General features: G+C 50.8%; 9 protein-coding genes across 9 annotated transcripts; 2 read left to right on the forward strand and 7 right to left on the reverse strand.

Moving 5' to 3' along the window:
- Window positions 1–30: 30 nt before the first annotated feature.
- VTN31DRAFT_6497 (uncharacterized protein) lies at window positions 31–2403 on the reverse strand (the record flags this gene model as incomplete). The annotated part of the gene is made up of 2 exons (XM_069407113.1): window positions 31–1686; window positions 1750–2403. The coding sequence occupies 2 exons, from the start codon at window positions 2401–2403 to the stop codon at window positions 31–33; spliced, it is 2310 nt and encodes a 769-aa protein (XP_069258672.1).
- A 491-nt stretch (window positions 2404–2894) lies between these two features.
- VTN31DRAFT_6498 (uncharacterized protein) lies at window positions 2895–4062 on the reverse strand (the record flags this gene model as incomplete). The annotated part of the gene is made up of 2 exons (XM_069407114.1): window positions 2895–3639; window positions 3704–4062. The coding sequence occupies 2 exons, from the start codon at window positions 4060–4062 to the stop codon at window positions 2895–2897; spliced, it is 1104 nt and encodes a 367-aa protein (XP_069258673.1).
- Window positions 4063–5742: 1680 nt separating this feature from the next.
- VTN31DRAFT_6499 (uncharacterized protein) lies at window positions 5743–6207 on the reverse strand (the record flags this gene model as incomplete). The annotated part of the gene is made up of 1 exon (XM_069407115.1): window positions 5743–6207. One exon carries the CDS (start codon window positions 6205–6207, stop codon window positions 5743–5745), a length of 465 nt encoding a protein of 154 aa, XP_069258674.1.
- Window positions 6208–7192: 985 nt separating this feature from the next.
- On the forward strand, window positions 7193–8542 carry VTN31DRAFT_6500 (uncharacterized protein; the record flags this gene model as incomplete). Its single annotated transcript, XM_069407118.1, has 3 exons — window positions 7193–7270; window positions 7355–8239; window positions 8300–8542. The coding sequence occupies 3 exons, from the start codon at window positions 7193–7195 to the stop codon at window positions 8540–8542; spliced, it is 1206 nt and encodes a 401-aa protein (XP_069258675.1).
- Window positions 8543–8915: 373 nt separating this feature from the next.
- VTN31DRAFT_6501 (uncharacterized protein) lies at window positions 8916–9182 on the reverse strand (the record flags this gene model as incomplete). Its single annotated transcript, XM_069407119.1, has 2 exons — window positions 8916–9083; window positions 9147–9182. The coding sequence occupies 2 exons, from the start codon at window positions 9180–9182 to the stop codon at window positions 8916–8918; spliced, it is 204 nt and encodes a 67-aa protein (XP_069258676.1).
- Window positions 9183–9463: 281 nt separating this feature from the next.
- VTN31DRAFT_6502 (uncharacterized protein) lies at window positions 9464–10898 on the forward strand (the record flags this gene model as incomplete). Its single annotated transcript, XM_069407120.1, has 3 exons — window positions 9464–9582; window positions 9657–10390; window positions 10447–10898. The coding sequence occupies 3 exons, from the start codon at window positions 9464–9466 to the stop codon at window positions 10896–10898; spliced, it is 1305 nt and encodes a 434-aa protein (XP_069258677.1).
- A 380-nt stretch (window positions 10899–11278) lies between these two features.
- VTN31DRAFT_6503 (uncharacterized protein) lies at window positions 11279–11782 on the reverse strand (the record flags this gene model as incomplete). Its single annotated transcript, XM_069407121.1, has 4 exons — window positions 11279–11283; window positions 11344–11477; window positions 11552–11600; window positions 11668–11782. The coding sequence occupies 4 exons, from the start codon at window positions 11780–11782 to the stop codon at window positions 11279–11281; spliced, it is 303 nt and encodes a 100-aa protein (XP_069258678.1).
- Window positions 11783–12013: 231 nt separating this feature from the next.
- VTN31DRAFT_6504 (uncharacterized protein) lies at window positions 12014–12703 on the reverse strand (the record flags this gene model as incomplete). The annotated part of the gene is made up of 1 exon (XM_069407122.1): window positions 12014–12703. One exon carries the CDS (start codon window positions 12701–12703, stop codon window positions 12014–12016), a length of 690 nt encoding a protein of 229 aa, XP_069258679.1.
- A 91-nt stretch (window positions 12704–12794) lies between these two features.
- Window positions 12795–14360, reverse strand: VTN31DRAFT_6505 (uncharacterized protein; the record flags this gene model as incomplete). The annotated part of the gene is made up of 1 exon (XM_069407123.1): window positions 12795–14360. One exon carries the CDS (start codon window positions 14358–14360, stop codon window positions 12795–12797), a length of 1566 nt encoding a protein of 521 aa, XP_069258680.1.
- Between the last annotated feature and the right edge of the window lie 61 nt (window positions 14361–14421).

Consider the following 14421-nt stretch of genomic DNA (forward strand, 5'->3'; position numbering starts at 1 on the left):
TGAAATATAAGGGCCATGTTCGTGAAGTCGTCAAAGGTCAACTGCCCAGTCAATCTGCCAATCCACTTCCAGCACGCGCTCGATCCGACGCAGAACCCGTTCGCCGAGGACAGGCCCAAAGTGGTTTCTGCGCTTCCGGGGTTCCATCTCCACAAAAGCAGATAATTGGCTGACTTCATTGTCTTCGGTCGCCATTGCCAGAACAACTCGCGCCGCAAAGGGATTCATTCCCATCTGGCGGAGGAACACTTCCCATGATGTCTCTTCCTCTTGGCCCTCTGGAAATACATGTTCCACAGGCAATGGTAGGTTAATGACCTCCTTGCAAGCAAGGGCGCTGATCCATCTTTCGGTGTCTGATAAAGCGACAAGAAGCGGCCTAACCTCACATGTGCCTAACGTCATGCAAAACCCATTCAGCGTAGATATAGCACTGAGAGCCCGTGCATCAATACTATGGCCTGGGATTCGGATAAGAATGTAGAGCCGCTCATAGCGAAGTGACGCCCTGGAAATGCGTTCTTGAAGTGGCGATGAATATCCTCTGCTAAGCGACGGGTGTCCAGGGAGGTATGTTTGTGTTGTTTCCTGAGAGGTGGTCAAGAGAATCCCCGCTTGTGGGGACACAATAATGTCCACTTCATTCTCAAGTCCCGTATGAGTCGTAGATAGAGGCACTCTCTGATTGCGCTGATATTCACGAAATATAAGCTGTGGTGTCGGGCCCATTCTTTCAAAGTGACGGACGAGATCGAGATCTGACTGAAGCAAGGCTGAGGAAAGGACCAGGATTGAGGGTGAGGTTGAGCTGGGAATATCGGGAACATGTGCCTTGAGCAAGTCCTGTGGCATCTCGGGCGCGCTTCTCTCAATCGACTCCTTTTGATCGTCGGACGGCTCAGCTCGACCTTCAATCATGGACTGTGTAAAGTTCGGACTCGCATTGTTCAGTCTCCGCTTCACAGTCTTCCCTCGAATTTGCATGAATGAGTCCAAGGTTCCCAATACGGACATGTTTTCTTGCTCTTGTCGTTTTTGCAATGCTGCGACATGGGATACTTTGGTGCAGTCGCTTAGTTTTTTCCCTGCAAAAAATCTCGGAGACGTAACACTTCCACGATCTCCCTGAACCTGTTCTGGATAGCGTTTGGAACTGTCAACTGAAAGAGCCGTGGAACGTACATCTTGAAAATCTCTGGTACAATCAATCACGCTTTGCTTCCTTTTCAGGGGAACTGTAGGAAATGCTCCTGCAGCGCAGCGAGCGCTCAATCTTTTATCAGAATATGGTGAAAAATTCTCTGCGTTTTCACCAGTTTTTGATAGCCTGGCTGAGTTGTCAGCTGCTGGTTGCCCCAGGGCTGACGGATCGCCACTCGACAAGTCCGCTGATTCTTTCTCCGAATCTGGTGTGCTCATCAGTGCACCGATCCTCCTTCCTAATAATCCCACCTCGGACGGAACAGTTTCATCTGATAGAATAGACTCGACGTCACCAGTGTCAGGCAGCAAGCTCGTAGTGTCTGCCTGCTGCCAAGGTTGTGGATGACATTCGAGAGCCATATCAGTTGAATCAGATGGCGGCAAATCAAGCAAACTACCGGACTGGCATTCGCCCGAAAGAAAAGAGAGAGATCCGCGATCGATTTCGAGGTACAAGGGCGAAATTGGTCTGCAAGGACGCCTCTAACACAGATATCAGCCGCGTTCTCGACCCTGCAATCAGAGCTATGCGTTCTATTCCCTTACCGTTGCGGCACCAACAAGCTCATCCACTTCTCGTCCGTGCGCCCCCTCATCAGCTCTCAGAGCTTCCCGCAGTACAGCCATTGCGTCCCTCGAGCAATCCAATTTCTCATGCTGCAGGTCTTCTTCAATCTCTGTTGCCAATGCAGCGAAATACTCCGGAGAAGCCCGTCCTTCACCTTCGTCCTCACAACTGCCTGTTTCTGTCAACGAACGAAGTGCATCGAATACCATTTCCTCTGCCACGGGTCGTGCTGCGAACGTAGCCATGCTCTTCTCTTCATCAGATGTTAACAGCGGCATGTCAACCTTCAAATCCTCCTTTCGTCGACGAGGGTAATCTGGAAAGCAGGCACACCACTCCGCTTCGCTCATCTCTTTCTCACCACGGGTGATCGATGATATCTCGCCGAGAATGGTCGATAGGTACGCAGCTGCGCCCTTACTAACCTCTATTTTTTCGCTTCGAATTCTTGAGCTGATGGCATCCATTGTGGTGGAACTAGAAAAATCGGCACCATCGAGATCGTCCTTGAACTCGTCGCTGTCGGAGTCGCGTAGATGCTTGATGAGAGATAGGGGCGAGATGCTGTGGTGATCAACAGCGATGCCGCAACGCCGAGCATATTCGAGTACAGACTCGTCGTTTGCATCCATTTCGACGTTGTCTAAACAGTGGTCGTAGATTGCTTGAATGGGAAGAGCTCTCAATTGAGCTTTGTTACAGTACTGTCGTGGCAGGAACTAATTAAGGACCCATGACTAATAAGCATAGGTCGATCATTCTTGGTATTTCTGTTTGAATGCTTCATATTGGTCTCTTCCAAAGGAACTGTGATTCTGTAAGTAAGGCTATCACAATTCAAGACAGCACTAACTTACCTAGGAATACATAGGTAAGTACCTCTATCAGTGCCGAACCCATTCGCCAGAACCTACACAGATGCTCGTCTTATCCAAAAGTGCATGCATATGTACTCATGAAATATCAGTCACAACCAGTGGCCCCGAATCCGCCACCGTCCCGTTTCCTTTGCGCAAATCAATCCATAAATCCCAACTATTTCAGTAGTAGTAGTCATCGAATATGTTCAACTCTGACCTTGCTGACCCTGCCGTTGCTGTTTCTCATCTTCCTGTTTCTAACCTCACTGGATCTCGCTTTGCTGATTCTGAGCTTCCGCACTCTGAGAGTCCTGAGTAATGGCCACCCTCAGTAGATCCATCGCTTTATGTAATTCCTCGGAATTGTCTGTTTCAGTCCGCAGAATATGGCGCAGGTAGGCGAGTGCCTGACGTCGAGCATCAGTCGGGGTACCCTCCGGCGCAAGCGCAATTGCCTCTTGCACCAGATTCGCCAGGTTTCTGGCTTCTCGAATATCATTCCAAAACATCTTCGTGCGGTTCGGATACTCTGTTTCCTCTAGAGGTACCTCCCAGTCCTGCTGGTTACTCTCCAATTCACTGAGCCATTTTTCCATGTGCGGCGCTCGATCCTCGAACAAGCCAGGGAAATGAACCAGCATATCTCCCTTCCCCCCTTCATAGCCATGATGGAATTCGTACGTGTTGATCCATGGTCGAGGCATGAACACTGTTTGATCGGCATAGCCCTGGCCCGCCGGTGGACCGTCGGGCCGTTTGAGAAGGCGCGCCATAGCTTCCTGGTCGAAAGAATATCCAAGGTCCTCTTGGGGTCGGCAAAGTGGATAAGCAAACGTGTCCGCCAGAAAGCTCACTGTCCATGGGTGCACGCGGAAGAATATGATCCCAGAGTTGAAGCCATTATGATCTTTGGTGCCGATCATATGGATATCATCGAGGTCCGGTGGAGGGAGAAAAATCTCGAACGGAATTGCCGGGTTTACCATGAGAGAGTCCGCATCTACCCAACTATTCAAGAAAGCGGTGTCCCAATCAGTGTTTGGTCAACAATCTGTCGACTCGCAAGACATACACTATCCATTCCACGCTTTCCGACGGCGGTTTCGCCAGTTCTTGTACCACAAGAGAGAGCATCCAAGCTGGTTTGTTCCAATAACCCTTCAGAGCGTCCCGCCGCAGTGTATACATAGGGTAACCCCATCTCTCTGCATGACGTCTGTGATTTTCCAGCGCCCGGTCATACAGCACGTTATCCCCGTACGCCATGGACACCTTAGCGATGCGTGCCTTGGGTGCGACTTTGGGTTCATCTTTCGGTGCGTTTTCGGGGACCGTGAGCGGTGTTTTCTTGGCTGCTGCGGTATTTCGAGACAAGTAGAAGATCACAAACGTCGCAAACACGGCGAAAAGGAGGAGACGAGTATGTCTCATCGTGCGGACAAGGGTCCCTTGGCGTCCAAGGAGAATGGACTTTGGCATCGTCATGAGGACATGATCAACCCGTTCATGGGTGAAATAGGTATGTTCTGGGATGGGATGGAAAGAAACAAAAAGATTATTAGTTTATCACCTGGTAAAGTAGGTAAGAGTCAATTTTCCAACTAAAAATAATATGCTGTCTCTCCGTCGCATTTCCTCAGGAGTTCCGGGATCGATGGTAGCTCGCCAACACTCTCGCAAATTGATTAGGTTATTTTTATGTCCAGGACTTGAACGTATCTGCTGTAAAATCGTGTGGGCCTTGGGACTTGGCACTTTTTCCCGCTCCCGTCATTTGTTGGGCTGATGGAAGCTCTGGAAACGGATGAAGGGGGCGAAACTACGAGTACACGTAATTAACTAGTTATGCCGTCCAGAATACGGAGCATAACTACGAGTAGTTGAAGAGATATTTTCACAGAGCTGCTTACCGAATATGGCGAGAATTGTTTTACGCTAAGCCATAATTAGTAAATACTTCGAGTGAACTGGGAAGAAACCTGTGAGAATAGCCATAACTATACGAGTACTCGTACATTGGTTAAGAACCTGCTGAGCCAGAAAATCTCATAGCTGGGATTTGGCACTCTGCTGCGAATTTTACTAGGTAAATCAATCAACAACTAACCAATCTTGATCAAGACCTGAAGAGCCAGAGGTGATGATCATAATTGCCCTATGTGAATTTCCTTATGCGGCATCCTGGTGTCTGATGGGAGCCTTAGACAAGCTTGGCCCCAAGGAACTGTCCCGGCATTCATAGCAAACACTTGGGAGTTTGGCATGTCGGCAGAATAATACTGTTGTCTGTCGTACTTGCAGCCTCTGAAGATTTATGTAAGAGGCGTCCCCGCCGCCAGACCCCTCAGCGAGGACTTCGCCGCAGCTTTAGCAGTGCACAGAACAGTACCTACTCCATGTACTACTCCGTACATAACTGTACGCTAGGCCTACTGCGGCGGTAGGGCCTCTGCATGTGTTCGTGTTCCACGGCCATGATCTCGTATCCATGATGGACACATGCTTCGGTCCGCAAACGGACAGACCTAAGAGTACAGGACTGGCAGAGAAGAACGGAACTGTCGGGTGGTAATGCACGAAGCAACAGCGACTGCAAAGGGAACGCCGTTCGGTTGCACTAACTGCGCTCATGATAATACATGTACTCGGAGAATAGAATTCCCTCGATCGACTACTTCGTGTGCCTGGTTCAAACTCCATGTCCCTGATCCCTCGGTATCTCGTTTGAGGGGGAAGTAGTTGTTCTTTCGTCGGGGTCCGAGGGTTCTAAACTGGGCTGAGAGCGTGGGTCATCCGGCGTCGTCGAAGAAGGATTTTGGTGCTTTGGGCCGGGGATGCGCTTTTCTACCGTCGGCTTACATGGTTCGGCTCGAATGGATAGATAAAATGGACGGGTCCCTGGGGAGAGGCCCAAAAGGAAGTGTCACCGAGTGTTCGGTATTGAGGATATGTCTATCCTGTTAATCACGTCGTCATCGGGGTCGGTACCATCCTCTCAGACGGTCGGAGCACCACGTGAGGAGGGTGACCCTAGATTGATCCACAAGACTATTCGAGTGCAAACTGCCGGTCTCCTGTATCTGGTCTGTAGGGACACGTTAGAGTACGCTTTCATCCGATCCTCACACTGAAACCTCCAGCATGTATCTGCTGTGCTCTTGGCCGTCGCCATATCGAGTTGTAAATGAAGTTGTCGATCTGCCCATCGGCAGACGTCAATGAAGAACGGTGTTTCGAGACGCATCTCTCGATTGCGCTCGGTGTGGCGAGCATATCCCTGAGATTACCAGATGGTCGCCGTCCTTCGTCTCGCTCGGCCGCAGACGCAGACGGCACTCGGCGTCTTCGTGCCGTAAGCAACTGTGGAATTCCTTGATAATTCCCTGGCCAGCGAGATAGGCGGATGATTTCCGTGTTTGAAGTGTGCAAGCTTCCGACGGCTGCAACCATACGAAGCACTTGGAGGCTCGAGTTACCTCTGAGGTTATTTTCCGCTCTTAGGTAGCAGTGCTTCTTTAGGTGAAGAAATGCTTTTTCCTTGGCTTGCCCCTTTGCGTGTCCCTGCGTGGCTGGCATGTCATCCTGGCCAATGGCTGCTCGTTCCTCCTTGCGGCTGTGCTAATTTCTTGTCCGTTGTTTTTGCCAGGCTGGACAGCACCTACCGGTACTACCCAGCAGACTGGATGAAAGGCTTTGTTTTTGTGATCATTTGTTCTGGTCAATGTACAACTTGCCTGGATCACGTGACACAATCAGTTCTGTGGAGATAAGTATGTCGAGGAGCCCGGGAGATTAGTATTGATTGATTGTCTGCTCGTCCGCTGTCTGGCGGTCTGGCTCGGAGATCGGACAATGGTTCCAGAAGCGGGATAAAAAGCTGAGAAGTACAAACATACTCCGTTCTGTACTGTATTGAGGGACGAATTAATGACAGACTGACAGCAAAAAGTCAATATGTTAGTTAACTAGTAGTACTACTGGTACGGAGTACCTGTCCAGACTATTGCCCTACGGTTCTGACGAGTGAAGATGATGGAGCCTGGTGGACCAACCCCTTGACCAGACAAGCCGTTCCATTCTCAGCTCTCTCAGCCCCTGGTCCACCTTGGGAAAACGTCGGTGATGTTTACTGTATTATGGTGCAGGTTGTTGGTTGTCGTCGGCACACGGAATCATCTGGTCCGTACAGTACTTGCAATCGTTCAACATTTAGAGGGGTGTTCATCCTCGTCTAGAGATTCATAACCTAGCTCGTCTTTCAGCCGGGTCCAATTTTCAACAGCACCGCCTGACAAATCTCCGTCTCATTCGTCATTCATCATTCGAATAACAACTTAATAGAGAGTACTCCGTACCGATCCTCAGCACTCACACTGTGTTGCGCCCATTATTCGCCTGAACATTGCGTGTTCACAGGGTTCCGGCCGAATTTCAATCCCTCGGACATTTTGTTTATACATAGTTCAGAACTTGGCCTGCATCCGTCAACGAGGTTCGTCAGGTTCGTGCCCCGCTTGCTGCTGGCCATCACCCATGGTGGCCAGGCTCGCGCCGCTGCAACATGGCCGCCTTCGTGCGAGTGTCTGGTCCCCCGAATGGGAATTTTCTGGTCGGTTATCCGGGGATTTCGGCGACGCTGGTGAGTGCAATTTCGTGTGAATCGAACCGATCGCCGTGGACCAAACCAATGAATGGGGCGTGTTGCGCTGACCGTCCTCATCAGCCGCGGATTGAAGGCAAGGTTGAAATCCGTCCCAGCGTCGGCATCAGCGCCCCGGTCAACGTGTCCTTCGTAACGATATATCTACAGCGCAAAGAGACGATTCACCCGTCCGCCGACTCGGTAACGAAGAAACACCTGGCACCTCCGCGGAAGGAGATCGTCGAAAGAGTGGGCAAGGAAATGCTGCTGTATCGATGCGCCGCGGGCCGCGACTACGAAGAAGTCATGTCCATGGATCTACCGTTCGTTTTGTTCATCCCGTGTGGTCGGGGCGGAACGGAAGCATCGCGACGGGTGCCGGCCGCCAGTCTGCAATTGCCCAGCCGAACCGCCGAAACATACTACGAGATGGTTGTGACTGTGCAACAAGGCCCGGCCGAGCAGCGGAAACACACTTTCCCCGTGCCGATCATGCGCTACGACACATTATCAACGTTTGGAATGTATAACCGGCCCGAGACTGCGGAAAAGGTGTCCGATCATCTGGTGACGCTGGGCGTGTCTTTACCACGGTGGTCCTATGGCCCACTTGATCCCGTCAGCGTATATGTCAAACTTACGCCGAATCCGGACTGGCTCAGCAAGGCCCGCAAAGTCACAATCAACAAGATCAGCATTAGCATTGACGAGGAAATCGTCTTCAATCACGAAGGCGATGAGCCGCAACGAAAGGTAAAGTCCATCGCGAAGAAGACAGAGCAGGTGGGCGTCCGGCTTCCAGATCAAGGCTACCTCACAACGCTCGGGCTGGTGTATCCGACGAAGGATCTAAGAGATGCCGATGGCATTCTACCTCGGGGGAAGGCGGCATTCCCATCCTACGCGGTGAGCGGCTTCACCACTACGGCTACTCTCTATAAGATTGAGTATTACGTTACCGTCAAGGTGCGCTTCATTGGTGCATGTTGCTGGCTGTCGAATACTGGATACTGATCTCGGTTCAAGGCACATCTGACCGGCGCAAGGGATATCGTTATTCGACAGCCCATTGTGGTCTGTCCGATCGACCATACGGGTTGTAGAGAGGAAATGGAAGCCATTGAGCAAGCGGCGCGCGACGCTGCGACGATCAATCCGGACAACCCGATCCTGCCGCATCCTCGTATCGTTAGGTTCAATGACCCCAATGCATTGAGCAGTATCGGAGTGACAGTGGTAGGAAACATGAAGAAACCACTGATCGATTAACCTTTACAACTGGCCACGCTTTACTTGGTATCACCTGGATTCAGCGGAGACTAGCGATGAGATTATACCGTGTGGATCCGTCTGCTAAAGAAAAAAATTCCGAATACCCTGAGTTGGCTCTTTCTTGATTGTGACTTTTGATGGCGTTGCGTTGCATGGCATTTGGAGTTACATGGTATATTATCACACGCGGTGCAGGCAATATTCTTTGCTGTCTTGGTTCCGTTATGCTCTCGAGGATACCACTTTGTTTGATTGTTGGACACGGGGTAGGCGCATTCAGTTTTCAGTAGGTATTTCTCTCTTTGAAAGTCACAAAAATCATGAATTCATGTGCCCAATACGGTCTTCTATGATGACAGTGCCTCGCATATCATTGTATTCTCAGCAGTTGCATTGCAAAGTTCAGCATCTCTGGATCAGGCGAGGTAGTTTGCCGCTCCATATCTCGAATATAGTCTCTGAGAGTCTGGAGCACGGCCTGATACTGCGGGGAGGAGGGGCCAAAGGTGTTGAGGGTGTTTTGCAGGTTGGTGGACAGCTATAGCACGAATCTGTTACTACTGATTGTAGTGGAATCAAGATCCAGAGCCTCTTGACGTACTTTGAGGAGAATCTCGCTGTAGTTTTGCGACGACATGTTTCTTGTTCGAAGGCGCACTGGTGGTGGGCTGTGAGCCTTTGTCTCTCCAGCTCGGTGAATAAGTACATTACCAAAGCGGTTCCCGAGTGGTAAAGAGGACATTGGGGCCATTGGCGCTAAACCATTCTTGGTTTAACCTCAGATGATAGCCGCACCCGGCTCGGCAGCTCCACCGTTGGATCTGATAACCAAGCGTATATGCATTGATGTCAGCGAAAAAAAAGTCAAAAGTTCAGTTGCATGCAAAACGCCTTTGATCCCTCGTCAAGAGCATTGCAATGGCCGACGCAGACGAAGATGTTATTCGCATTCCCGGTCCAAACGAGTCGGTGCCGCAGGTTGAGCATGACCTGTCCGACGAAGTACAGGATTTTCGATTCCTGAACAGCCTGTCACTGTTCGCAGTATCCCCCATTCCCGAAAGTCAATGCCATAATATCACTCATACTGACTCGATGTCGAAAATCATAGTGACTCCAACACCAATGCGGCCGTGCTCCCCCGTCGTGGTGAAAAGGACTTTGAGCCTAACCCCACACTCTACCAGTCCGATGTGCTGGCCGCGTCGCGCGCCGCCATGCACCAAGCCCTCTCGCATCCGCGCTTGCATCATCCCAGACACCGCGTCATTGGAGTCTACGTTTCGGGTGGATTTACCCCGCCGGCGTCAGTTCTTAAGGGGAGCGGAACCGGTAACACGTCGACAGAAGCCAAGGGACCACGAATCTCGCCCGACGCATGTGTTTGTGTAAGCAATCCCAAGGGTCAGGTTTTCAAAGCAGTCGGTCAGGCCGATAGCTGGAACCGCATCTGGCTGTTGCCTGAGGAAGCGCTGTACCTGCTGGAGCGCGGATCACTGGAGATCATGTGGGATGCGTCGGAAGACGATCCGGAGAAGACTTCGCTGCGCGTCCCAATGAGTCTACAAGCGGCATATACCTGCTTGATTGGGCGTGGGGGTCTGACTTTGGAGCGGTTCGCTGTCTACTCCGGGCTAAAACGTCTTGGTTATACGCTCGTCCGGGCGCCGTCGTGGGATGAGACGGTCGCGGACGATCCAAGCATACGTGGCAGCCCCGATTCGAATTCTGGATCGAGAAGTGTTGGATCTTTGGCAAACTACCTCATTCAGCTGTTTGGGTTAGATCGGTCTCGTCGGCTCGCGCGGGGCCCGCTGGTCGGGCTGAGCTATCCAACAAGCTATGGTTAGTATCTGATGCTAGTCAAAAGGAGGAGAGAGACTCTGACAAATTTCAAATAGTCAACGTCTACAACCGCCTAGCACTGATTCCAACGGAGGACGTCGATCTTGAACGCCCTCCACCCAGACCTACCGATCCACCTTTCCGGATATCATATCATGTCTACAAACCATCAACGCCGTATAAGAAGTCCGCGCCGGGCAACCCAGATTTCCGCATAGCTGTGGTCAATGCCCGCACAACGTCCGTCCCCACACTCTCCCAACTCCGCGCGCTGCTCGAAAGCACACCTTTAGACCCACCGAAAGGAGAGAAAATGGAGCGCAATGTCTACGCACGTTTGCGGCAGGGTTACCGCAGCGTGATTCTTGCTGTCGTCGATCAGGGTGTTGTAAGCTACCTCCGGGTTTGCGATGCTGGCTTCTCGAAGACGCCTATCTTTGCGAGAGAGGGGCCCAAGGGCAGCAAAGGTGGACAACGTGGAAAGTCCAAAGGGAAGAATCGAGGTTGATGAGATTGGCGGCGTTGACATTTTCATTCATGACTTATGACAATATCCGCTGTGGCTTCGGCTCAAGTATGTCTCCCCTGGAATAAAGCCGACATGTCCAGTGGCAGAGGACAAGGGCTGAATCAAAAGGATGCTCGTTCTGCCATAACGGTTTTGGACTTGTGTCTATAAGGAAGACACATGTCGATTTTCTCCGATGGCATGGACAAAACTAGCCAGGGAATTCACGACACGGGAGGAAAGGACCGTTGGTTATTCCGTAACCATTTCTCAACAAATCAAGAATAGCAAACACACCGACAACGCCGTATCCCTTGAATCTGTTATCCGCCATATCATGCCCATCCGGAACAAACCTGCAATGTACATATTCAAACAAATCAGGCTAAGAAGCAATGTCAGCATCAATGGCCAAATGCGAAGGAAAAAAAAAAAAAAAACTCACTATCCAAGTAATCCGCCGCCATCAATAACTCGAGACACAACTCCGACGGAATCTCCATATCCGGCACATTGCTCTGCTCCTTATTCTTCTCATTGTAGAGAAAGTACTCGCAGACTTTCTCAAGTACAACGCCACTATTCCCCGTCAATCCATCACCCTTCGATTCAAAAAAAAAAAGGATTCGGTTGATCTGGGGGGGCCCACAAACCTGATATTCTCCAGAACGCATCGACCAGTCAATGCTTCGGAGAATTTACCTAAATGTTTTCTAATGTCAGTTTCGTGACACTAGAGACCAATTCTGGTGGAAGAGGGAAATCCCACTGGATGGATCAAGCATCCGTCGGATTGTTCCTGATACGCAGGCACAGCTGCGGGGAAGAATGAACTCAAAGCCGTCACTGGAGACCAGCGTTATGTATTCAGAGGGTTGGGACATTTTGCCCTGGGTCTGAAGGGCATCAAGGAAGCGTAAGAGTAGTATGGACAAGCTTTGCGATGGTTCATTCTCCCGAGATATCCTCAAGATGTGAAGCTGGTCAAAAAAGTTTATGCTCTGTAGAATGGTCCGTGCGTTAAAGGTTTGCTTATGTAATAGAGTTAACGTAACTAGGTGAGTTAACTATGTAACTACCTAGGTAGTTAGTTAGCTAACCCAATTTGGTTAGGGTTACAGGGAACTACGAGTCCCTCGGTTAGTGGAGTCGAACACTCGAACAGCCCCTCTCTGGTTCCCGGGGACCTGGCTCGAAAGTCGAAGCTCTTCCAAGCAGAACAGCAGACCGGTCTTAACTGCTGTGTGTACCTGGTCCGTATTGCAAGAAGCTTCGGAGGATTTATAGACTGAATACGAGAATGGCGGCGCTTTTGAAACGGGTAGTATGTACGAGGAATGAGGGCTATTGGAAACAAAGCCGACAGAGCAAGTACTTATATACTGGCATATGGTAAGTACTCGTCCTGTGATGCTGATTAGAAAAGCAATGAATCGGCCTAATCGACAGCAGGGATAGTCGCTTTTGGTCAAACACAAAAGCGCTGTTAATAGTACACATGGAGAATCCGCGTCAAATGGTACTACCGTATGTAGCAGTGAACTACTATTCAGAACTAGAAGTAGTGTCGACGTGAATGCCAAATGTGATGAAGTGACGGGCTGCATTTGGCCATGGCTTGAGAATTGAGGCAAATCTTGTACATCAAACAAGTCCATGATTTGGATCCATTTGTCAGCTTTGACAACAACGCTGTCATGGGGTATCGAGGAGACATCCGTGTGGCTGCCGCATAATATGCCCCTAGTACCTTTGCGTCGAATGTAAGCGTCATCTTGAGCTCTACGAACTCCTGTGTGTGACATCAGCTTTTAAAAGACATGATACAGCTGAAAACTGGCAAGCATCACCATATAATATACGCGTGAGAAACTGAATCGCTCTTCTATTTGATCATTACACTTTCCACAGAAGATCAACCACTTCATCAATTTCATTTCTCTCTTGGTCGCCTTTGCGAACGAAAATCTGGCGAAACATCCCGTCTTCGGTGGTAAAGGCTTCCACCAACTTATACGACAGCTTGTCCTCCTTGGAAATTGGCGGTCTCAATGGTCCCATACTCCACTGGAACAGACGATTGTCCGAAAGGGCATGTTGCCATGTGCCCTCGATTCGGGTAAAATCCGGATAGCCGTGCGGATAGACACTGATGGAGTACCCATTGGTCAGAACTGCATTGTCTTCGAAGGAGAACCGTTGCAGGTAACAGTCGCCGCAGATGTTCACGACCGCTGCCTGCTTCTCTACGGGCTCATGGAACCACGACTTCCAATGATGTAGGCTGAGATATCGCCAGCCAGACTCGAAAAAGCCGGACATGTCACCAGCCATGTCTGTCTGCTGCAGTCCTACAACCGGGAGAAGCCGCGCATGACTGTGGTCGTAGATACAATCCATGATCTGCATGTCACCGCCGCGTCCACTCAAACACGAATCCAGATGCGGGGCAATTTCTCGAGCTAGGGGCACTGACAAGAAAATCCCGGCGCCACCATACGCTGCCCCCGGGCCGCCAATTGTGCTGAGCTCGAGATGTTCACTGACGGCTCCAAGATAGGCCGGAACGGTATGATCGTAATGTGACAGGGCTTCTGACAGCGCGTACAACGACGGGAAGAAGGTGTCATCATCGATGACGCCCAGCCAGCGCGTCCCGCTGGCGTTACCTTCGGCGTCAATGTGGGCTAGCATATCCCGAATTACCATCATATGTGATTTCTCCACCGAATGGTCCATTCCATGCGGTCGCGCGATCTTCACTGTCATTCCTGCGTCGGCGTACTTTCGAGCGAGGCGCGGGAAATCTAACGTGTTCGATTGGATTTCGTCCTCTTTGTCAATCACCAGAGCAATCAGCGGCGCGCCACTGTCGCCAAGCCAATGCTTGAACTGCGGTATGGACTTTTCGAGGCGTTCATAGGTGGTCGCAACGCCGAAGACGAATTCGCCGAATTCTCTTTCTGGGTATGGTCGCTGGACAGGCAGCTCGATGATATCGTCGCATGAGGTGAATTCCGCGAAATCGCACTCCTCCAGATTCACGGGGGTCTTCTCCGTCATCAAAGGCCCACGGACGTTGACGATTTTGTCGATGAAACGGCCATCACCTCGGTCATACCGGGCGACGCCATCGTCGTACTTTGGTTTGATGCAGCGGCGGACGTAATTGATCTTGCGACTGAGTTTGATGTCGGGGTTTTCCAAGCGCAACTCAGGACAAGCTGGGTTGACAACCGGGTCCGCTTCGGATGACGAGTACGAATCCTGAGGCTTAGGCAGATGCTCCTGAGCCTTGGGCGGATGGTCTTGAGCTTTGCTCGGGTTCCTCTGAGCCTCAGTGCTCAGGGGCCGCACCGAGGCATGTTGCTGTCGCATCGAAAAGAAGAGGAGAATCGCGAGAAGGACGGCAACGGACAGGAAGTAACTTTTCCTGCCGCTGTTGAATGTGAACAGGACCATGGCCTCTGTTCAAAGGACGATTGCTCCAAACGTCCCAGAGGACGAAGGATCCTTTGACAGT

Source organism: Thermomyces dupontii (genome assembly GCF_041956625.1).
Source record: "Thermomyces dupontii strain NRRL 2155 unplaced genomic scaffold VTN31scaffold_7, whole genome shotgun sequence".
In the NCBI taxonomy this organism is placed as follows: Eukaryota; Fungi; Ascomycota; class Eurotiomycetes; order Eurotiales; family Trichocomaceae; genus Thermomyces; species Thermomyces dupontii.